This window comes from Alligator mississippiensis, chromosome 1 (assembly GCF_030867095.1).
Source record: "Alligator mississippiensis isolate rAllMis1 chromosome 1, rAllMis1, whole genome shotgun sequence".
NCBI lineage: Eukaryota > Metazoa > Chordata > Crocodylia > Alligatoridae > Alligator > Alligator mississippiensis.
In genome coordinates this window covers 365,405,878-365,430,640 of record NC_081824.1, presented here as the reverse complement: position 1 = coordinate 365,430,640, position 24,763 = coordinate 365,405,878, and the positions used below count along the sequence as shown (strand labels likewise).

At 39.8% G+C, this 24,763-nt stretch overlaps 1 protein-coding gene across 6 annotated transcripts in view; it reads left to right on the top strand.

Annotated features, from left to right (window-relative positions):
* FARP1 (FERM, ARH/RhoGEF and pleckstrin domain protein 1) overlaps positions 1-23,320 on the top strand; it is a 336,645-nt gene extending 313,325 nt beyond the window's left edge. For all 6 annotated transcript variants that reach the window (XM_019486931.2, XM_014600372.3, XM_059721111.1 and 3 more), the window contains 11 exons: positions 1,010-1,091; positions 3,960-4,197; positions 7,672-7,802; positions 11,082-11,150; positions 14,114-14,203; positions 15,549-15,631; positions 15,952-16,064; positions 16,464-16,627; positions 19,749-19,856; positions 20,729-20,880; positions 21,685-23,320. In XM_019486931.2, the coding sequence (XP_019342476.1) occupies positions 1,010-1,091; positions 3,960-4,197; positions 7,672-7,802; positions 11,082-11,150; positions 14,114-14,203; positions 15,549-15,631; positions 15,952-16,064; positions 16,464-16,627; positions 19,749-19,856; positions 20,729-20,880; positions 21,685-21,766 (1,312 nt within the window). In that variant the 3' untranslated portion in view covers positions 21,767-23,320. The remainder of the gene's footprint in view (positions 1-1,009; positions 1,092-3,959; positions 4,198-7,671; positions 7,803-11,081; positions 11,151-14,113; positions 14,204-15,548; positions 15,632-15,951; positions 16,065-16,463; positions 16,628-19,748; positions 19,857-20,728; positions 20,881-21,684) is intronic.
* The last annotated feature ends 1,443 nt before the right edge of the window (positions 23,321-24,763 follow it).

Sequence of the window (24,763 nt, the reverse complement as noted above, 5' to 3'; positions counted from 1 at the left end):
GTCTGCTTTCTTAAAGAAAGTGTCCAAGGAAGTTTGGACAGATGTTCTCCAGGAAGATGAGTGACGCAGCAAACTTGTTCGCTGATGTGGCATCGTATTGGATCAAGCGTTGTAAGTTGAAACTGACATCATAAAGTTGAAATGGTGTCAATTTATAAATGTTGCAAGTGCAAGATGTTGTAACTCGAAATGTTGTAAGTCGAGGACTGCCTGTATAATAATAATTGAGCTTATTTTGGGGTTGGAGGTGAATTCTGTTACCTTTTAATTCTCCTGTCAGCCCTCTCCCCTACACACATACATCTCTTACACATGTATTTAAAAGTAAATGAATCTTATCTCTTTAGAAGTTAGGGTTTTCTGAAGCTGAGTGCCCACTGCAAAATACATTAACACTTGTTATGGGAATTCCAGTTTGACTGGTTGGTGGGGAAGGAACAGTACTGAATGGAGAAAGCTGTATTCTTTCTTTAACTGCCAAGAGTGATAGACCAAATAGAATCTTCCCTGTAAGCATATGACACCACTCAACTCAACCCAGATGCTTGACAAACTTTGTTTCCCCTTCAGACAATAGAGGCATTTTTAGAATGAGCCAACCAGTGTTCCCTGTTATGGGATGCACTTGTTGCTCTTAACAAAATCTTTCTTCTGAGTCAATATATTGCAGCAATGTTTCTGAAGTTTTCCTTATTTCTCTTCCTACTCCCCAAGGTTCCTTGTTTATAGTTTTAAAATGTCAGTTTTCCTTAAAAGCCTTATAAAGGTTTTATAAGATGCAGGGCCTCTGTATTGTTATTCAGACATTCCAATTTTGAAGAAGAATGTATTCTTCTTGGGAATTAGCTGTACATTAAGAAGCTTCTTTACGAGTTCATAGATTGGGGAACATAGAGCTTTAGGATTTTGAAAGAAATGAACTATTGAGTTCCTCTTTTATTAATTCCCTGTAAATGATTCTGCAGTTAAGTTGAGTAACTGAAGTTTATCATGTTTTTGTTGTTGACAGGGAAGGGCGCTCTAATGCTCATATTAAAGGAGATTACCAAAGAATTGGTGATGTTATGTTAAAGAACATTCAGAGTATGAAGGTAGGAATGATCCTATAACCATTCAGCTTTGGCATGGATTATAATCAAAGTACTTTTCACTTTAATATAATGGTGTAATTCATGGTGCTTTTATCATGTGGTGTGAACTTTATTAACAACAATTTGTCAATTAAAGTAAATTAATTTCTGTTTTCTCTGAATGGAAGTCTGAGAGTTGCAAGCCCTTTGATTTTTAATTATCACAGGTGCAATAAACCCACACACTCAGGAGGATTTTCAAACTACTTGAACTTTCAAATAGGGGAACAAAGAGCATGAATAGGCAAAGCAAACATACTGCTTCAAAAGATTGGGGTGGAGGAAGGACTTACAACACTTCAGCTGAATCTACTCTGTTTTGTCTCTCCATTTTATCCCACCAACAGTGAAAGTTAAATTGCATTCATTTACTACATGCTTCATACAAGAGCAGATCACTGAAGTTTAGCTTCATGCAGGGTGGGAGGGAGGACACTGATCAGTTGATTTGTACTATCAAGCAGTAAGTCAGAAGACTTTAATGCAGTGCATTTAATGTAGTATAATTGTTCACCTGTCCTTGCTCAAAATGAGATCACCATTTCTATGTGCAGATATGAGATTGAGGAATCGCAATAAACAATTGTGCATGTAAATGTCTCTTGCAAGACACTTGAAGTGTTAGTAACCATACAATGACATATTCCAATTAGGCACACATTTGCAAACCTAGCTCTCTGGAAACTGATCCTAGATATGAAATTGTTTTGGAAGCTCTGTTCTTCTGTAATTCAAAATTGAACTGAAATATTTTTATATATTTTACGTATTATTTTTAAATTACGGGATATGTAACTTCAGTATTTTTGAAAAGAGAAAGCAAAACTTGTAACTGTTAAAAGCTGGCTAGAGCCTCATACAAGATCATTCAGTGCGCTGGTTGTACAGTGTGAGCCTGCAGTGGAAGTCACATACTACTGAATCCTACCACAAAGAGTATGGAGTTATATACAAGTCTGTCAAGACACCAATGAGGCCACTAGAACATGGTTTTACATTATTAATATGGATGGGAATCCTGCCTTGCAATCCACTATTAACCCGTTTAATCACTGACAGACCAATCATGACCATTTCTTCAGTACACTTGGAAAATACTGCTTTATTTCCCCATGACAGTTTCTAATGCTTCAGAGAAAAATGGCGATATGCACTTTTTAATACCAGCTAATTATTCCCAATAAGTGTTACTCTTTGCCTACATGCTTTCTTACCTGAACCCTCATGGTAAACTTAAAAATTACGTTTAGAGCTAACTGCTTCAGTATCGGATAACTTATAACCTTAAATTGTTTGTTCTTTGATGCCCTCAGGTCTTTCTGTGACACTGCACAAGAGAAAGATTGCAGCTTTCACTGTAGCTCTCACCCCTTTGCATGCTGTCACAGTCACCTTCCTCTGTTTTCCATTAGAGGATCCAGCTCCATTTCCTTTGAGAGCAACCATCACTAAAGCCAAAAATCAAAACCCAGTTTGGCTTAAAGAAATCAATAGGGAACAGAAAAGTCAGTTTAAAATCTACACGCTTATGCTGCATTTTACTGAAAGCCCTCTGAATTGACACACTCCATTTAATTAACATGGGGAACACGTGAAGAGTAGTAAATAACTGCCAGGCAGGTTCTGTAGGAGCTAAGAAGGGTACCTCCTGGCTCAGTTTCACTGCCTATCAGAATGACATGTCCATAGCCTAAGCAAGTACTAGAAACTAGCTCAATTATAGTACAACTATCTTAAGTATAAAGATGTAGTAAATCACCAGAGGGAGGGAGTATATTGGAAATCTGTCAAGCGGCACATTAGCTTCAGATTAAGCCATCCTGTTTTTTGAAGCCAGTTCAATACATACGAGTCCAGTTTTCCCTCATTTTCTGCTACAGCGTATTTATTGGTTTCTAGACTTTGCTTTGTCCCTCATATGATCTCTGTTCATTGCCAAAATAATTCGCTTCAATGTACAAAATAAAACTGCAATAAAAGTCTTTTTTTTAAAGAAAGTCATACTTATAATCAGATGGGCCTTATGCTGGCTAAGATGAAGTTGCTTCAGCCCTATCCACACAGCATGCAAGTTGCATTCACTTCTGATTACTTACAGATGTGTAACTCATACCACCACTTGTCTCTGCACTTGAGTTGCCCATCTAGCACAATGTAGATACAAAAATAATCCAGGCACAGAAAGTATGAAATATTGTAACCTGGTTGTTGCTATATGGATTGCACCTGTGTGTATGTGAGGAAAGGGGTTGTCCCAAGACTTTGCAGATGTCAATTTTTTTTAATAAATAGATAAACAAAAGATGAAATTTTAGTTTTACGTAGCTGAGCTGTGTCAATCAGGCCTAATGCGGTCAGGTACCTTTGTGCGCGTGCCCCCCTCCTCCCTCCATTTATTTATTTGTTTTGGAAAATTCCAGTCTATACGTTTCCTAACTCCAGTGTTGTTCATCCCCCTTGACACATGCTCTTTCTTGTGTATAATCTCAGGATATGTAAGATATTGAACCCTGAATTTCTGGGCTGCTGCTAGACCCTGCATCTATTAGTTTTGATTTATTTATTTTACAGGGGATGCAGAGAGGGTGAGAGTGGAGAAGACATCAAACAAAGGGTTAAATTAAGTGTATGGGGTGAGATTTTTCAGTTTAATAATTACTTTCTTCTTTTGTAGGGTAATGTCAAAGCCTAAGTGTTGCACTGAGACAGGGATTTTGTTTGGAAAAGCTATGGCAGCATTAGACAGATTTTGTATTAGGACAAACTTGGTTGTTCGTGCTTGTTCATGCCTCTTCCATACGTGCTTTTTTCTTTCTCTCTGCCTAAAAGCAACTGACAATTCACCTGCGGAAGCACAATGAGATTTTGATGGAGTTGGAGAATGGGATTAAGAACTCTCGCAAGCTGGAGACCTTGTGCAGGGACTTTGAACTACAGAAAGTCTGCTACCTGCCCCTCAACACCTTCCTTCTCAGGCCTTTGCATAGGTTGATGCACTACAAGCAGATAATGGAGAGGCTCTGCAAACACTACCCACCAAACCACACAGACTTCAGGGACTCCAGAGGTGAGTCAGGGCAAATAATCCAGGTTGTGGGACAATGGAATAGCACCCTGGTCTCATATGGTTCCTCTTCTAACCACCAGCACGTTGTAGTGCAAGTAATCCTATATTTAAATACAACACATTGAAAAAGCTTCAGGGTTGCATAATCAAGGACTCCAGGTCAAGAAATATCACCGTGAATATGGCCTGTTGCTTATCCATTATGATACAGTTTTTAATTATAAGGTAACCTATTGTTTTTCCAGACACAGACCTGTTTCATTGCTGTTTCCACAGCTGTTTCATTACTGTTTCCACAGTTCAGTCCAGGAGCTCACAGCTGCTGGTATATTCGCAAATCTGAAGAAACTATCCTCTTGATGTCAGAATTCAGCTCTTGTCACTTCTTCCTCATGACCTTATTTCTTCTCCTCCCTCTCCTCACCCTGACACATGATTTATCAGTGGGATTTGTGCTTCTAGATCACTGAGGGCCAAATTCACCAAAGGATTTAATTAGCTTACTTCAGGATGGAATCCACAGACCCCAAAGCAGGCTCTTAGATTCCTAACTTCCTAAATGCACTGAATAAGAAACACATCTATATTTCCTATTCAATACATTTAGGAAGTTAGGAATCTAAAAGCTGACTTCCCTACACTGTTCACTTGGGTGTCATAGACTGGGGTGATGCTGCAAGTGGCCCGTAGGAGGTGCTGAAGAGAATATCTGAAATACCACCTCTCCTACATTTACATGTTTCCCTGTAGTCCTGAATTAATGGCCTTTGTGATTACTGGGTTCATAGTCCCAAGTCCCCTCCAGTATTTGGGCATCTTAATATCCCTTTGGCGATGAACTGTTGCTTAGAGACATCCAGCTGATTAGCCCATAGACACCCTGCCAGATTCACTTCTTTGTCAAGTTATTTATTGAATGACTCAGAGGCCATTCAGGTCAACGTAAAGGGGCTTTATTAGCAAAAAAACTAAGGATTCCACACTTTAACAGAAAGAAAGGAGCATAAGGAAATTCTAGGCATAAGTTACTTTCCAGGCTTCCTCCTGACATTCTTCCTGCACTCACGAGACAGAGTAATATCAAACTGAATTGTATTTTCCAAAGTCTGTTCCCAAAGTAAGCAACTAAGGACATAACTTTTATAGTGGTGAATTTGCTAGGCAAAAGGCAAGGCATATTGGCATACTCTTTAATCTCTAAGCCTCTGAAAACCAGTCCAAACCAGTTTCTCAGTGGTACTTGGAAGGTGTCAGAGAAAGTTTAACGTGCTGAGAAAGATGTTGTTCTTAGCAATGGAGGATTCAGGTTCCCTACTATACACCTTGCTGTTAGCTGCAACTTTCCAAGCTAGAGGGCATCCACTAGCCCAGAAATTAGCTTCTGTACCTGCCTCACAGAGTTAATATATTTTACATTAACCCAAGTCAGAAGTTCATCAGCACTCGCAGTTTTTTGTTCCTTCATTACAAGTAGCAATGGAGGCTTCTGGGAGAGATTTTGGCCAAGATTTTAGTAGAACTGTACAGTTATGATGTAGCAATATATAGAGAAGTGGTTAGCCATGTTAGTCTGAACTCAGGAGGCAGGGTAGATGTGCACCTTTATAGAGTAATTAAATAAGATGTATATAGAGCACAAACTTTCATAACCTTAAGTTCACTTAATTAGATGCTGTGAAAAGACATGCAGAAAGCAGAGTATAAGAAGGAGGGAGCAATATATAAACACTGTAAGGTAGTATAATTCACTATGTTATCAATGGGCTTATAAAACTCAAGCATCTTTGGGATTCAGATACAAGGCATAGTTTTTATAGTCTGTCATCTGTATGAAGTAGTATCCAGATGTTACAAAGTAGCCTAGTGGTTAAAACACTTGTGCATGCTGTGAGAGGATCTGGGTTCTAAGCCTTGTTCTGCCTGAAGGGGTGCCAGGAGAGTGCCCAAACCAGCAAGTTGCAGGTTAAGCTGGGATGTGAAGCTTGAAGCTGGACCACTGTGCAATGAAGAAAAAAGCAGCATGACACTATAGCCAGGTGATAAGGGCATTTCCTTGAAAGTAAGGAAACCAGGATCTCAATCCCTTCTGCTAGGGCAGTTTGACATATTTTGCATTAAACAGTCATTGGATGAAAAATACCAAACAACTGGAGATGTGAGTTTGAGTCCCTCACGTGGAGAAGCCAGAACTCCTGTGGATCGCACTCTTGGACTTGGGGCTTAAAATCTGCTTCCGTTCTTCTTTATGCAACTATGCCCCTTCATGGGTTGGAGCTTCTGGAGCTTTAGAAATCCCTTTGTTTTTCCTGAGCAGTAGAAATCCCTTTTGAGCATTTATGATCTGATGAGGTCAGGTGCCCAATTACAGTTTCAATTAAAGCATTAATTATTTGATACTGGCATTCTTGGAGAGAACATCATCATACGGCTAATAATAAAGCACAGCAGCAGTTCTACACTTTCAGAGTGAACAGGCTGTTTATGTCATTGCTGGAGGTGAGGACAAAACTAACAGATCCTTGATTTACAAACAGTCTGTGATATTATAAATAAAACATGCAACCATTTCCCTACACTCCCAAATATGGACATAACTCCATGTGGTGTGATGGGAGAGATGTGTTTCATAAACTGCATAGAAGATAGATAGTGAATAAAAGATACAGAAACTGGAATAGTTTAGGAAAAGCCTAAAACTAATCCTGTAATAATATGAAATGCTAATGAATACAATGTTTCTAATGGGATAAAATATATGTACTCTGGTTATATCAGTATAAATAATGACATGGCAAAAATATTGCTGATTGCTGCCTCTGGTAAGAAAGAGCTCTGTTAAGGGACATAGTATCAGCTCTTTAAATCAGGCTCTTGATCAGTGCAAAAAGTGTGTTTGCTGCAAGAAACAAGTTTAAATGCATCTTTAATGTAGGGGCCCATACAAAATCTAGGCCCCTCTCATGGCTTTCTTTGGCTTTTTGGTTTATTTAGTGTACTTGAGCCCTTTCTGGAGGGTGAATTCTAGCTAGTGTGCACTTCCCATGATGGGAAAAGGAAATTCGTCTCAGATAGTTAGATCCCTCAGGTACTATTTTAAAATGTTTGTTGTCTTATCAGGGCCCAAAGTTTTGATTCTCCTTGAAAACTGATTGCTACTATGAAGTATAGTTTTAAAGTCTTTAATAACATTAGGTAAAAAAAACCAAACTGTTTAATGACAGAAGTAAGGTAAAAGAGGCACCTGTCTGGTATGACAGACTGCCTTTATTATAGTGCTGCCATCCTCAGTAAGAGACCCTTCAGAGTTTTTGTGCAGTCCTAAGCCAGTTAGAGTTTTTCTGGACAAGACATGTATGATATAGTCTTAGAGGGAGGGTGCCATTCTGGAATTGTATACTATGGATATAATAAATATTGCATACCATTTTATAAGCTTAATGAGAACTTTTTAAAGATTTTTTTTTGTTTACCCAGCTGCTCTGGCTGAGGTTTCTGAAATGGTGGCTCAGCTCCATGGCAATATGATAAAGATGGAGAACTTCCAGAAACTGCATGAACTGAAAAAAGATTTGATAGGCATTGATAATCTGGTAATCCCAGGAAGGGTAAGTGATATACATTTAATGGGCAGTATCACGTTCGTGCATGCTCTGAATTTATCAGCAAACTCTAGATAATGTTTTAGACCAGCGTTTCCGAACTGGTGTACCATCAGGCATGTCCAGGTGTGCCGCGGCACTTTGGGCTAGAACCATGCCCCCAGCCAGCCAGACGGGGAGCGTGGCTTCAGCCAGTGATTCAAGCACCATGCCACCAGACACTCTGTGTTCATTCATGCACACCCCTGCCCCCCCCCCCCCCCCGGCTTTTTGCCGCTTGCCACACTGTGCCCCCCCCCCCCCCAAACTGCATTTGGCCAGTGTGCAGTGGGGTGGGAGAGGCCATGTAAGTGTGCCGTGTGATGAAAAAGGTTGGGAAACGCTGTTCTAGACATCTGTTTCTTCTGTGTGAGTTATAAAATTGCTATGCCCTACCTTCAGACCATTTTAGAACTGCTTTAAATATGATTCTAGAAATACTCTGTTTAAGAACCAATTTGGATAAGGACCACAAGTCTGATGCTAACCCTAGTGGTCTTGCATTTTCTTATGTAGTTCCAGATGTAATTTGCATCTTTTTCCTTCCCCAAGGACTGTCAATCCAATGCAAAACTTAGACACCATAGAAAGCTATGCTCAAAAGGGAAAAGTCCCTTTATTGTCACAGGGTCTATTTTCTATGCAGATGTGACTTCTAGAGATTTTAATCATGAAATGGAATGCTTAAACAGCCAAACCATGATGCTTGGCACAGCAGTTGCACTTGAACTATTGCAAGTTTCCTCTTGTTTGTTGCTGGCATTTTTTTGAAATTCCCTAATTCAAGCACACATTTAGCTTGAGGGGAAAATAAGACATTTGTGCTGGAGAAACTCATCTTTTCCTTATAGGCAAGCACTGAAATGGGAGCTCTCTTCTTAAGCACAGAAGTCTCTTTAGTCCACAAGTAGCAATACAGGATCATTTTTGAGACACTATTGTGTCATAGATGTTTTCAAATAAACAAGGTTAATATAAAAGCATGAGCAGTTAATTCCCTTTTTTTTTTTTACTGTCCCTGGTTTATTCATATTCCTGTTCTGTACCCACTTCTATCTCTGCTTTCCTGTTCATGTATTTCTCAGTATTACCTATGCACAAAATTAGAGTTGCACCTTTGTCTCCATTGAAAAAGTGTACTTGCTTTTATGCATATCACTGAATAAGTCAGTTTCATGGCTGACATCTCACAGGAAGCAGGTTGCCTTCTTCCAAATGTCCTGCACACTCTGCTGCTCATCTCTACTTTTCTGTGGAAGTCCCTGACACATTCCACTCCTTGTGCAGCCTGAAATGGAGCAGTCGTCAGTTCCACTTTGCTGTTTTCATCTGTCTATATACAGAACTGTCTTGCAACTGAATAAGACAAAGCCATGAGGCAGGCAATGAAGAGAGATCTTTTGCATCCTCAACCGGACAGCTTCCTGTGCTACCCTACCCTCTGGGATTTGGTCAAGTAGTTACTTTCTTCCAAGCTTTCATCTAATCTGTTAATTCAAATGCTTAATTCCTGGATTGGGGCTCAGTCTTAGCACTAAAAACCTAATACTGTAGGGCAACACAAATGCCTGTGGCTGTTCGTTGTAGTCTATGAAATGGCTATACAGTGCTGCACTTCTCAGACACTTGATTTGTGAATCACAGACTCTAATTTAGTGATGGCAAAGCATGATCTCAGGCTGGGTCGAGCTGTCTTAACAGGAGATATTTTTAGTGTCTGCGCAGCACTTAGTGTAATGAACCTTAGCCTGGTTGTATCCTTTAGGTCCATTATAAATATTAAATAATAATCATACTTGCTACTGACTGCCAGTAGCTTCCATTCTGATAGACAAGAATCATCATAGCTTAGGAACCTTTTGGTCATATTCCCTTAATTTCCCCATACTCCCTTGATGCTTGAACATCAGAAGGGATGTACTAATACCAGAAAGCCTGTGTCAACTAGGTTTCCTTAGGCAGAGCAATCTTCCATTAGCTAGTTTATTGCCATGTTGCAGACTGTTCTGCTACTTTGCATGCACAATGTAGCCAAGTGACATGGGTATTGACTTTTGAGGGCACTTTTACATGTGCTCCAATACATTCTGATTAGAACGTGTTGGAGCAGACTCAATTAATCGTTGTGCTGCAGCATCTCGTATATTCAGCGTCCCGTGTTTCAAAATGGAAGCAGGGGCACTTTAACTAAAGCTTGTTGAATGAGTTTTAGTTATAGCACCCCACCACCATTTTGAAATGTGGGACACTGAACACACGAGATACTACAGGTATCTATACTACATACTACAGTACAGATACTACACAGATACTACAGCTCCCAAGAGCCACTCTAATTAACCCCCCCCCAACCACACCCCATTGTGGTAGCTTGAGTTCTAGTGAAGAGGGCTTTCTTTTTCCTAGCATGCACAATTTAAAATAGTTAGAGCTATATGAATGCATTACGTCACACAAAATGAGTGGTACTGCTTACCTTGGTGAATTCAGATTGCCAGTCAAATCTTGCCCCATCTTTTGTTGTGGTTATTGACTCTACATGTACAGCAAAGAGTCACTATACCTCTGTCATACCTGGCTGTTCATTTTAAATCAGCCACTTAACAGCCAAAGCTGATAAGAGGTGTCTGGAGGAATTGGTGTTAGGTGCAAAAGATTCTTCTTTTGATGATGTATTCCTTGGTATTGAATAAAACTGCTGCAGGTAACTGAGTACCTTAAATATTTATGAAGAGAAGGGCAGTTTTGAATAGGAACCTTGTAAAGAAGCCATTGAGGAAAGTATTTGATGAAAAATGAATGAAAATAGCTTTGGGACTAGTCTAGACTGCAACTTTCTAGGGTGGAACTTTTTTGCCAGCAGTTACACCATCTCTCCCAAGTGAAAGATGCCTTCTGCCACCACTGCACAGCCAGAAGGCATGTGTGGATCTTGCTGTGCCTTATGCTGGTTGCAGCACTCTCTTCAACTCTGGTACCTTCTGTGGGTGCATTTCATGCTCTTCTGGCACAGATGCTGCAGTGGACCTCCATCAGAAACAAGTGAATGGGCACACACTGTAGCAGCTCGCTGGCAGCTGCTGTCTGCCAGAACTTTTGCTGGTAGAAGCAAGTATGTGTAGTAGACAAAGCCTTGGTAATTAACATGATCCGAGTCAATACCATGACTAAATACTTGAAGACATTTAACAAGATATTTGCAAAGGGGTATATGACGTACTCATTTTATTGTGTGTGTTTCTACAGGAGTTCATTAGACTGGGCAGTCTTAGTAAGCTGTCAGGAAAAGGTTTACAGCAGCGGATGTTCTTCCTGGTAAGTAGCCAAAACAGTTGGTATTGAAGACTAGAACTGTGAATAAATTGCACATTTTAAAATAATCTGTTCTAAATGAACACAGTATATATCTCATAACAGGACCCAGAGCTACTTATTGAGAATAAATCAGTCTTGTAGCCAAAGCCACCCCTTTCTTCTTCCACCATTGTAAGCAACTCATATAAAAACAAAATCATTTATTCATTTTGATGATACTTGCAATGTATCCTGGCCTCCCTGTGATTTTGCCACATGCAACAAAAAGTAGAATGGCAGCCACTCCTCCCACCACAAGAAGAAAATAACCTTTTGCAAGTCCAGGAAAGCTTCAAGGAAGCTGTCCTGTCAGCTTTAGCACATACACTGTCTAGAGCCAGGTCTATGCAGGCATTATAGTCTCAAGTTGCAGCAAGGGAAGTTTAGGTTACAATTAGGAAAAACTTCCTCACAAGGAGGATAGTGAAGCACTGGCAGAGTTGCTGCAGTGGACCTCCACAGAGCCATCAGAATTAAGTGAATGGACACAAAACTCTAGCAGCTTAGTGGCAGCTGCTGTCCACTGCCAGAACTTTTGCTAGCAGAAGCACGCACCCAGAGAGGTTGTGAGATCTCCATCCCTGGAGGTTTTTAAGACCCAGCTAGACAGAGCCTTGGCTGGGATGATCTAGTTGGAGTACGGTCCTGCTTTGAGCAAGCGGTTGGACTAGATGACCTCCTCAGGTCCTTTCCAACCCTCATTTCCTACCATTCTAATGATTTCCCAGTTTTGGTCCTGTGCCATCCCGATGACACCTTTCCATGTTAATGGCATCTGTGTGTACCTGCCTTTACATTTTGAGGTTACAGCAGTGAGTCCCTCTCTCACCAGCACTTCCAGTGTTTTCAGGGCAACTATTTTTCCTCTTTTTGGCTCTACAAGACAAGACTATCTGGGCCCCCCTGAATAGTAGACCTGCTTCCCCTGTCCTCTGGGTTTGGGTCTTCAAGAAATATTCGTCCCAGTCCAGTTAATGTAGTAAAGCTGAAATGCCTAATAAAATGCACTGGTCTTGCTGCCTTTTCAGTCAAGCATGCAACAGAGCACACATCAACTTGAATGAGAACTATGAGCCAGTTCAATGGGACCACACAACCTGTCCGTTTATTTCAAGGGGTAGCGCTCGGACACTTCCAGAGACAAATCTTTGGTTTCACTAGAGGCTTGTGGCTACCCATTTATTCCTGCATCTGCTCAGAATTTTATTTTCCCCCGACTTCATTGGGTGGACGCAACTTCAGACTTTTGGTGTGAGCAGTTAAATGGGGGTGGGACAACAGCTTAACAGTCTTACTCCTCTCTAAACAGCCTAGTGGTAAAAGCACTAGGCTCTTCAGCCTCAGGACATATACCCCAACAGAACATCAGATTTCTTCTCAAACTGAGTGGGCAACAAAGTAGGAAGATAACAGGGACAGAAGGATAGCAAAGGTGAGGGAACCCAAGTTGAGGGTCTAGAAAAGAAGGTCCTATCCTGCCCTAAAGAAAAGACACCCTGGGTTCTGGGCCCCTGCTCCCAAGGCTCTTTAACGACTGGTATTTCTGTGCCAGAAAGGTGCTCACAGTCCAGCCTGATGATGTGGATGCAGTCTTGTGAAATGGAGAATGGGGTTCTAATCTCCCCCTGCGGTTCATAGGTCTTCCATGTTCTGGACAAATACTACTAGCATATGGGGACAAAATGTAGACACTGCAATTCAACTGGTGTCATTTCAGCATCAGAGTCCCTAGTCGAGGTGGTTGGCTATCCACAATTTGGGGGATTAAGCAACAGATCATAAATAGATTTCCTCTAATCCACAGTGCATTGCATCTGCACATGGAAGGTAGGGACAAGCACAGCTACATGGGGCATCTTGGTGTGCAAGTAAAACTTACAATGTAGCAGAAAAACAGAAGTCTGCCATAAGTTTCTAGTCTGACTGCTCCGGCAGCCTCATTGCCTTTCAGACTGAATGAGCCATATTAGGGTTTTTTTCTATCCTATCTTTAACCACTGCACAAGATTGTCATTCTGGAGCCTGGATTAGAAAGTTTAATATTCTACTCATCTCTATCAGTTATATAGCCTGTTGGCAAAATGTGTGTTAAGTCTCCCTCTAGTGGCTGATCAATGTAAAGAATAACAATTATTTCTACATGCAAAGGCCTATGCTGTAGCTTGTCCCTTTGGCTGAAGATGACAGAAATTGTTTTCATTTTTTTAAACATAGTTTAAGTTAGTTAATTTGGTGAGCATATAGCCTTTAAAGCAGACTTTATAGGTAACTCAGCTTCCCCTAGTTGCACTCTAGCATGCAACAATGCCACAATCACACATGGCACACATCTTGATTGTTAATGTCCCAAATAGGAAGTTACAATTATTAAGTATAGTAGGACTTAACATCCCCCAACACCCCTGTTCTAGAGGAGTACTTCTTCCAGCCAGCTCCTCAGTCCCCAGAATAAGAGCCCACAGCAGGCTTGAATGGAAAACTGCCCTTTGGGCTGATCTGTCCACCGTCTTCAGTGAGAGGGACTGATTGTTCATTCTGCTCTGCTCTGTCAGAGTAAAGATAATAAGCACACTGTCCCAATGCTGTGAGGCCAAGAAACATTCTTCCTCAGTTCAGTGCAATGGTTTATGGGCCTTCGGGGAGTTGGGAGCTAGCAAGCCCTAGGCCCGAGGCCCCCAGAAGAGAAAGCAGAGAACTTAAAAGAAGGTTCTTCAGGATCACATGCAATGAAAGGCCATATTGGGAACATGATGCTGGCAGTATTGCCTGGGAGCTGGTATTTGGATTCAGATGTTAGTCAAGGTTCATATTAGAGGCTTCTTCCAAGGGACCTAACTGCTCTCTGATATTGTTTGACTCTTGTCTTATCTATGTTTGCTTTTTAACTATACTTGTTAGTCAATATGTTCATTCTTGCTTTTCAGTTTAATGATGTTTTGTTGTACACAAGCAGAGGCCTGACAGCATCAAATCAATTTAAAGTCCATGGGCAGCTCCCACTATATGGCATGACAGTAAGTGCACTACTACTGTGGGAAGTTAGTGGCTCAGGGAATTAATGGGATATGTAGCTTTTTATTTTGAGTCATGTTTTGACTTGCAGCCCACATTGGTAGAGATGGACCTCTTTCTGCAGGTTGCTTTATGATCTGATGCATTAGCAGGCATCATCAGTTTCTTAGTATGGTATGTCCATGATAAAAACTGCTCTCACCAACCAACCAGAGGCAAATTCCAGGCCCAGTGGGTCCTAGAGTCTGTAGGCGCGTTTGGCTCCTGTTTGTCTTTCAGCCCTTGTACACCCATGAGGAAAAGTACAGTCTAGTCACTTATGCCTAATCAGTAGAATCTCACCATAAAGTAGTGGTTAAGGAATTTTCTGCCAGCTTCACAGCATATTACCTCCATTAATTTTCTCAGTCCTCTTTGCACTGTTCTTTCTAAATGTACTTTCAAAACCTACTGTAGAGAGGGGGTGGTTTTTTTTCATAGACATTAGGGCTGGAAGGGACCTCAGAAGATCATTGAGTCCAGCCCCCTGCCCAAAGGGCAGGAAGTCTGCTGGGGTCATAGGATCCCAGCAAGATAAGCATCCAGTTTGCTCTTGAAGGTGTTCAATATAGGCGTTTGAACCACCTCCAGTGGCAGGCTGTTCCAGACCTTGGAGGCTCGGACAGTAAAGAAATTCTTATGTCCAGCCTGAAACGGTCTTGTAGTAGTTTATGACCGTTCAACCTAGTCGTCATCCCTTGGGGCGCTCTGGTAAACAAACGTTCCCCCAGATACTGGTGGTCACCCCTGATAAACTTATAGGTGGCCATCTTTTTGGTTTGTTTTTAAATTCCTGCCACTCCTTGGGATTGCATTAATCCTGAAAGTCTAGATTTTACTGACATTGGAGCAGAACATGAGCACACCATACTACAGTTTCCTTAGTGTTACTATTACATCCCAAGTTTTGTCTACCATTTCCAGAAATCCTGTCACTAATGTATTCCTCTAGCACAGATGAACACATGCAGCACATATTCTTCAGAAATTCAACCGTGTCTGTTTTCAGGGTTCTAACTGAAAGAAGAAAAACTGTACTTTAAACAAAAAAAGACTGTATTTGCTCTAATGCTGATGTAGCAGGAAACATAATTCTCCAGTAGCCTTTTCCATGCCTCTCAGCCCACCTTTTCCCTTTCTCTCTCTACTCAACTTAGGAACAGGTCTGTGGGGTTATTCCTTTCCTCCATACTGATAAACCTGTGCTATAGTTTCTAGTCATATCCATGTAATCGGATCCAGTAATCAGTTACTTCCTTCAATGCATGCCTAATACATTCTGCTAATATATGGACTTTTGCCTCTTAGATAGAAGAGAGTGAAGAAGAATGGGGAGTTCCTCATTGTCTGACATTACGAGGTCAGCGTCAATCCATCATTGTTGCTGCAAGGTAATGCCATGGAACCATATATTAAAAGTCACCTGCAGAGTCACAATTTGGACAGAATTTTCTTTTGATTAGCACTCAACAGAATGCACCTTTGTACAGAATGATTTTGTACAATAGACTGGTTAAAAACGTGAATAACCCCCCTCTAAGTGAATTAAAATAATATGTGCAGATTGTGATTTTTTTTTAGCCAAAGCAAATAGTAGTTACTTATTTAGACACAAGACAATAGCTTAGAAGCCAAACTTAAATTGTGATTAAGTTCTGAAGTTGCTTCTAGCCTCAGTTAAACTAAATAAAACTTTGATCTCTGTCCTTAGCACACAGGCTGAAATGGACAAGTGGACTGAAGACATACAGATGGCAATAGATCTGGCAGAAAAAAGCAATGGTCCAGCACCTGAACTACTGGCTAGTAGCCCACCAGGCAACAGTAAGTACAGGGTAAAGTGGAGGACTTACTTAGTGAAAGTAAATTAAGCAATTAATTGGCATAGGAATGTTCCTTGAAATCAAGTGCTTCTGTTTCCTATTAAAAGACATGTTTCCATGTTTTCAAGTTACTGTAAAACATATGTTCCAAACCAGTTGTAGCAGTGCCCATCTTTCTTCAGGAAGTTGTAGCTCAGAGCAACACACCCCCAGATTTACAACCAAACTAAAATACTTCAGTGACTGTTGGATGCTCTAACACTTGGATTGTGTAAAAATGTTCCTTTGCAAATGCTACACAGATTTCATATGCCTTTTAGCAGAGCTGAACCTTGCTTAACTTTGCCAATAATGTATGTTGTATAGAGCAAGAAAGATGCTTTTTCCCTGCATTTCATAGAGTCTCCTGATGAAACTACTGTAGACCAGGAATCAGAGGACGATCTCAGTGCATCCCGCACCTCTCTGGAACGTCAGTCACCACACCGTGGCAACACTACGGTGCACGTCTGCTGGCACAGAAATACCAGTGTTTCTATGATCGACTTTAGTATTGCTGTGGAGGTATCTGCCTCAGAACAATTTGAGCTGCAGCTGCAGAGGTTTCTTCATTGACAATTTCCTTTTTGCCCTACAGCTAGGTGGCTACATTGCATTAAATGCAATGCCTCTCTTTCTGAGGGTTTCAGACATAACTCAAAGTACACTGAGCCCCCTTTACCCTCAAAAGATGACACTGAAAACACCCCTATGCCTGCACTGTTCATTAATTTAACTTTTTTTTAAACTGTAATTTATTTTCACAAAATTGGTATTTTAAAAGGAAACATTCACTGATTTTGAAAGTCTAAATGCACTTCCAGATAAAAACAAAAAAATCCCCCTTCTAAACATTGCTTTATATTAAGGCATTGAGCCAACAGTAGGGCTTAAAGGTTATTGTCTGGCAACTGCAGCCTGAGTCTTGACTTTCTGTACTACTGATTCACTTTCTTTACTTCAGCCTTTTTTCTTCTGGAAATTGTGTGTTCACTGTTTAGTTTCATTTGCCTTACTCTTCACTTGTATTTTCTGCATTGCAGCTAAACCAATTTCAAATAAAAGTAGCAATTCTATGAATATTTTGATAGAAAAATTCCCAGTATTAGATATATAGAACTTATTCCTTTTTTTATAATGGCTGAAATATAAATAAGCCTGTTTCCAGTTTTAAGTGAGTTTTTAAAGAAGTGTGTGAAATTCTGTGTCTAGCTCCTGTTTAGATGTTCTTCCTTGAGAATGGAAAGTATATTTCAAAAGAGATTGTAAGGAGCTCTGACTTCCTCAGTATTAACATATAGTGCTATAAGAAAAGGGTTAGGCAATATCTAATTAGACTCTAAATTGGTTTAGCTTCCTTAAGGCACCCTTAGGCTACACATTTCACTGGAAAATGCCTCTAGGTCGCTTTAGCTATCATGTTTATTAGGGGCAGGGACTTTCTATATCTTAATGCTATCTTAAGCCAGTTCTCAATTTACAAGAATGGGAGGTATCCATAAGCAGTGATCTCAATACTTCTGAGTCTTCAAAGTCAGAATTTGAGAGTCAGGTCCTTGAATTAGAAAATGCCCCTAGAGTATAACTTCACAAGCTTGGTTTTGATCTCATCCATGTGACCTTGCTTTCCTTGGGTTTTCAGTAACTGTATATTAAGGATATGCCACAGAGTGTTGACCATATAACAGAGGGTAGGGAAAACCCTTTAGCATTTTACACTTATGGTAGCTTCCAGGTATTTGTTAATTTTGCCCGTATCTACAGGGGCACATCTACACTGTGGTTGCAGAACTGAAATGTCATGTAGAGACACTCAAGATGCCATTAAATGAGCTAGTTCATATACCCATAGCAATGTCACTTCAGCAACACAGAGCTCAGCAAGTACTCAGTGGGGGCCAACATTTTTGTCAGGCACACCACAAATAAGTCCCATACCTTTCCCAAGTATCACTCCAATCCCTTTCTCCCATGTGCTGCTCAGCTTTCATTCAGCTTTATGCCTGCCCTGATGCTTTGCTTTCTTCTCTCTGCCACTGTGCTGGCTGCCCCATCCCCAATTTGCTATGTGCCATGCACAGAGACTACCCATGCCACTTGTGGCATCTGTGCTGCAGGCTGGTCCACCCCTGTAGTAACTTAACACTGCTTCTTGGTTAATGAAAAGTTAACTTTGCAGTGCTGTGCAACATCCATTACTTCTGTGACCACAGTATAGGCATCCCCCTTTAATGTATAAATATGGCCATTTCTCAAAACTAGTTTAATAAAAAGTTACTATACTAACCTTCTTTTAGCATAAAAATAAAGAAAATTAGCATTTGAGGACGAACACTACCCTAGATTACTTTCTCCTCCCCATGATCCCAGTAAAGCAATGGAAGCTGAACAACCTAGAGGCACATACCACAGTATATATGTACATCTTCAGTTCCACAGCTGTTCCATCCTTGGCAGGTTACATCACATTGTTCTGTGTGTGGCGCTCATTTCAGCATTATTGTTTATTTTCTTTGTCTCTCCTCCCTCTCTGTTGTTCCTTTGGTAGAAGATCCTTTCACTGTCAGTGACTGTACTTCCTTACCTGCTGGACTGATCAGTGATCAGAGGCCTGTTCCCATTTCATATGTCTGCTGGTACCGAATGCAAAGCCTGTCCTTTTATGATATTCTCCAGAGTAATGAGGTAACAAAAAACCCCTAAAAATCAAGGAATACATGTGTGTAATCTAGACCGAGCACACAGCAATCCAAACTACAAAGAGAGACTAGGATTATTTAACACTGAATTTTAAGCCCAACACTGACTGTTGAAATAAGTCAAATATCAAGAATATTTTATCTTAATATAATTTATACTTCACTGCATTTTCTGCATGTAGAATTAAGAGTTCATTACTGCAGATTCAGCAGTTGTTTTCAGCATTGAGGACAATGCAGTTCTTTGCACAACTTTGAATGGTAAAATGACCCTCAGCAAGTGACTTTCTCCTCCTGCCTTCCAAAGGACAAAAATACACTAATCACCATTGCCTAATGCGGAGTCCATTGGTCAACCCTCCTCAAAAAAAAATCAGGCTCCTAAGAAGCTGACAAAAGCCAAGTTTTTTATTAGTTTAAGATCTGTGCAGTGCAGATAAAAGCTAAAGAGGTGAAATAAGGTTTTCAGCTTAAGTATGATATTTCTCAGAGCTCGTTTCCAATAAGGGGAAATAAAAAAAAGGTGAAGATTTAAGGAAAGGTTAAAGAGATAATTACTACTTTATACTCTAGGCTTAATGCATTAATGAAGAAAAAGTCCATTAATTGGCTAATTTAAGAGAATGCTGGTATACTGGCTTAAAGGTAACTGGAAGTGATGAACATACATTATGCTCTCCTACCCCCCAGAAAAGGTTTCTGCATAAAACAAGGTAACAGCAGATCATTTTTTTTCTTAGAAATAAAAGTAGAGGCAAGCCTCATTTAAAGAATGAGAAGGACACTGATTCTAAAAGTTTCCTATTCTTTTGTTCTTTCTACATTAAACTAATTTAAACTAGAATGTAAGCATTCTTTTTACATGGGGCTTGGCTACTTTCCATTAGCTTGCTCAGTTAGCTTATGCACATTCCACTAAGTCATTTTGATCATTCTCTCAATTTCAGAATCAGCTCTCTGGAAACCTTTTGAGAAAATTCAAGAACAGCAACGGGTGGCAGAAGCTCTGGGTTGTATTCACCAACTTCTGTATGTTCTTCTACAAATCGCATCAGGTAAAGAAAAGTGCACAGGTTTTTACAGCTATGTACTGTGTATGAGAAGAGGCCAGGGGCTTCTCTGTTCACCAACGTTCTGTTCTTAGTGTCATCAGAAAGGAAAACCAGATGTTCTAAAGGGCCATCATAGGCAAGATTGGTAATGCCACCTATGAAGTTGGCCAATATTTCCCAGTATTAATATATGCAGTATAGTTTACTTCACACTCATCTGACAACTTAAGGCCAAATGGTGTTCCTATTGAACTGTTAGTCATATTCTCCTGACTGGTTTGTACGTTTCTAAGTGTATGTGCCCTAAAAAAATTCCAATCCCCAAAAGAGCTTAAGATGTTTATTTTGTACGTATATATTTAGATCTACATTTGGCAACGAATGCCAAGTAACTTGAAGGGGGAAGGACAGAGGTTAAGGAAGAGAACAGTGGTGCACAATGGAACATAATTGTAAAATACTGTATATATTAAAATCTTCATTACAGGAGCCTAGGATATTTTACTAAAGCCAACTTACAACTCCAAGGGAGAAATGTCATATAGACAAGAATTCCAAAGTAATCTCACTAAAGGAGCTGAAGTTTTCTTTTCTCTTTATAACATGCTTTGTGGATATGAAGTATAAAACATGACTAACAATGATCACTAACAAAACCACAAAAGCTTCAGGTTCCTTTTACTATGAAGATCTTGATCTCTACTAGTAACAGTAAGGAGGAGTTGTTTGGTGCTTACAGGAAGAGCTGTGAATTATTACCTGCAGATAAAAAAAACTCCATTTTTTCCCTGCAGGCATGGAGATGTGGGTAAAGTATTTAAATGCATGTTTACAAAATTTGTGGCTTCATCTCACAGCATTTTTAACCGTTTTAGGACAATCATCCTTTAGCCTGCCTTCCCTTATTGGGGTATTCACTTACCATGCCTTCTGAATCGGAGAACATTCACAAAGATTATGTCTTTAAGCTACACTTCAAATCCCATGTGTACTACTTCAGGGCTGAAAGTGAATACACATTTGAAAGGTATGTAGTTTTTCTGCAGGATGGATTTCTGCTAAAAGAAAAAGGGTGGCTTTGTGCCAGGACTTTGCCATGATGATAGGGATCAAAACAGTCAACTAAAATCAGTGTATTAATGCAGTAAACTCCATTCAGGATGATTAAGAAAAGGACACAACATCATATTCAGTACAGTCCTGCAAACATAACATGATATACCTACTGGAGGCAGAAATAAGTTAAATATCTGAAACTACCATACACATTGTAAGCAAAAGCAATTATTTACCCCCAAAACTTAGTAATTAGTTGGGGGTATCTTACCCAATTTGGGAGTAAGATAAGGCAAGTCTCCCACCCCTATGAACACTATCATCATGTTGGAATGTCCTGCCTCCTTATTGTGTACATTACATAATCTGTGCATTTCACTAAATGGTTGTAAATGAAAGAAAAAAAGGTGAAAACACCTACTTGCTAATTAATCCCCCAAATTTCAAATGAATTTGTATAAACTAGGTAATAATCTTTTCTTTTTTTTCTTTATATTTAATTAGTTCATTAACAATAAAAGCTCTTTGTTATTTCTGTTGAACTTCTGAGGTCAGAGAAACTTACCGATTCTTAAAAAACCAACCTCATCTGTTTAAGATGGAAATGAGAAATAAAGCCAGGAGCCACTTGTGTTAATTGGCAAGACCTTCCTGTGGACCATAAAAATAAAAATGTATAATGTACTGTAGCTTAATGGCATGCATTCAGAGTGCATTTTTTAAGGAAGCCTTCCTTGGCTATTTATTTTATTTTGCCTTTATCTTCCCTAAACAGGTGGATGGAGGTGATCCGAAGTGCCACCAGCTCTGCCTCACGCACTCGTGTTTTAAGTCATAAAGAGTCTCATGTGTATTGACAGCTAAACACTCACCACACTGATTGTTCCCACGAGCTGCTGCTTTTCTAGAGGACATCTGAATTTATTCTCTCCCTTAACTTTAGTAAAAACTTACATTTGTTTAAAAGCAAAAAATGGTTTTACAGCAACCTTCATGATCCCCTCAGCAACTGTTTAAACTTAAGTTTCTCCATCAGCCCAGTGGCAGCAGTTAGTTTCCTGTCCTGTATTTTGTCATTCTGTGTGCTGTTTCTAGCTTGTGCCAGTATTAAAACATTGTCCTTATTAGAGTGCCAAAAGAAATTTTCTTGCCTCAAAAGGTTGCACCTGAAAAAGACACAAACTAATTTGTAATTTCACAATCTGAAAATTTTCTCTAATGAGGCAAATCCTGTTTCTCCTCTTTTAGTAAAAAGATTTTTTACCATGCTAAACTGTAAACTGCTGGATTTTTAAATGTATGGATTTCCAGTGTAGACTATAAATATATGCACAGTAGGCAGTCTGACAGTAATGAGGTAATTTTCAGATGCCATTTTTCAATCTTTCTACATATAATCAAGGAAATACCAATTTTCTATCTTTAACAAAAACAGTTCATGGCTCACCAATCTCATGTCATTTTAGGGTTACAAATTCATGTGGTATAAAACTGTGTAAGACTTGTATTTAACCTTTTCCTTGGTGCCAGTTGACCAAATTGTTCATTTGTTGGTTTTGAAGAGTGAATACTACTTGCAAGATGAGAAATAACCCAGTGCAATATTATTTGGGCTATTAATGTACTGTGAATGGTGTATACAAGGAGAAATTAAAAGCTGTGGTGGTATTCCGCTGTTTGTTTTTACAAACTTAACAAAAGCTGTATGAGCCACAGCTACTCGTGATTAAGTTGTAGAGTGTTTTAGTAGATAAAGTGGACTCAAACACTATAAACCGATGGTACTGCTCTACCCTAGACTTTCATGATCCATGTATCCTATACGTTTCATTTTGTATTGAACAATTTGTAGTGGTCTGCAAACTATCTGAAGGTTAGTTCCTCTAAAGTGGTACTATTTCTATTTCAGAAAATTATGGACTTTAACTTACATGTAGAGAACAGGATGTAATCACTGTCTGAGGCATTTATTCCACCTAGCATATTCATCTATATATTTTATCTAATGGCATTTTCTTGGATCATCTACTGGTCCAATTAGAAGACTAAGTCAGATCAGATGCTTTTCCTTGCTGTTTTTAGATACATTTCTTACTGAAAATTTATATTATACAGAAAATATAAACACAAACTCAACCAGCTAAACACAGATTTATCATGATTACAGAGGTCCTTTTGGGGAATACTACCATCATGAAGCCAACAGAGGCCTGGATATAAATATGGGAACCGCAAAGAAAAGGGGAGGGGGAAGAAATTATTCTACCATCAATTTTTAAATGTCTAGCTACTGGATTTGTTAATCACATGCCCTTACACAATGTATAAAATGGTTTAGCATTTCTCACAACAAAAGGGAATAAAATACCTCACAATGCAATCAAGCATACTTCAGTTTCAAGATGATAAAACGCTGTCATTTGTCTTTCTTCCTTAGAAGGTTAGCAAATTCAGGTGCTCCTGAAGTCCCCAACTGCCTTGGTGTTACTAGTGAAAAATCCATTTGGCCTTTCAGTGAAGTGTATGCAAGAATGCTTTCAAAAACAGGAGAGACTAACTTTAATCTCCTATGGGTATCTCTCTTGTACACAGAATGTGGGATTTTCATAAGCACTGAAGTTCCAATAGCCTCAGATGAGATGCACTGATAGAAAAGCAGTGAAATTGAAGCTTATCTGCTTTGGCTTCTGCAAGCTCTATATTCAGAAACTGGTATTAACTTTTGCTATGTATTTTGCAACTATTTGCCTGTCAACTTAGTTCAAGCGAGAAAGCACCACAGACTCACAATGTTAGAAGCATTCTGAATTAGTCTTTTTTTCAACACACATTTCTTTAACTAATAATATAGACCATTAGCTAGCACAGGGTGTCAAAGATGTAGGCCACAGAGCCCCATCATTTGGTCAGCAATGCTGCCCTATGGTTTGGAGTTGAACCACATGCTGTCCATGGTATGGCCTGCACATAAGGCCCACAAACCCTGTTCTAGCTGGTCCAGGATGGGTGCTGCACATGATACTCACTCCAGACTGTCTAAAGACAGTACCCACCCTGGCTGGTCCATGGAGGGCACCATGTAGACTGCCTGGAATAGGTACAATGTGCATCCCAGACTGGTTGTCACATGCAGCACACATCTTAGGCTAGCTGGAGCAGGCACCAACTGTGCTAGATTCAGTATGTGGAAGGAAGGATCTGATCCACAGGAACAACCTTGTACCACTCATCTGGCCAGCTGAGTGAATACCCCCCAAGTTAGAACAACTTCAGATTTCATGCAAGTATAAAACATTTATTTTACTTTCCTCCTATGTTATAAACTCATACATTTTTAGAAGCGTATTAAGGATTTTTATCTACCCTGTGGGGGAATGTCTTATGCTATTAATGCTCACTGTAGGAGAAATGTAGTCTGTTTACACCCAGAGAACCCCTTTTCTTCTGGGATTCCACAGATGTTCCAGTTCATTCTCCCATTTGAAGTACCTGTGAAATAGTCAAGATAAAATATGCTAACACTTTTTCCCAGGACAATACTGTGTACCCTCTGTAAATTAATAATGGCTCATTCAAGTTATTTTCCAGTTATTCCAGAGATAAACCTGTCATGCTGTGGGTTCTCCCTGGCAACTGAGCAGCAATGCAGTTTGGAAGGAGTACATGTATAAAAAGGGCTGCACAACTCCTCTTTTGCCCCAGATTTTGATTGTTTACTACTTAAGGCTAAAAACAGATGCTGGGGGTCTGTCCTGGGGCTTTGGTGCTGAGACGGTCCTTTACACAAACAGCTTGAATGGCAATTAACTCAAATTAGACCCTATTATCCCAGAAAAAAAGTGTTCCCTACTTCA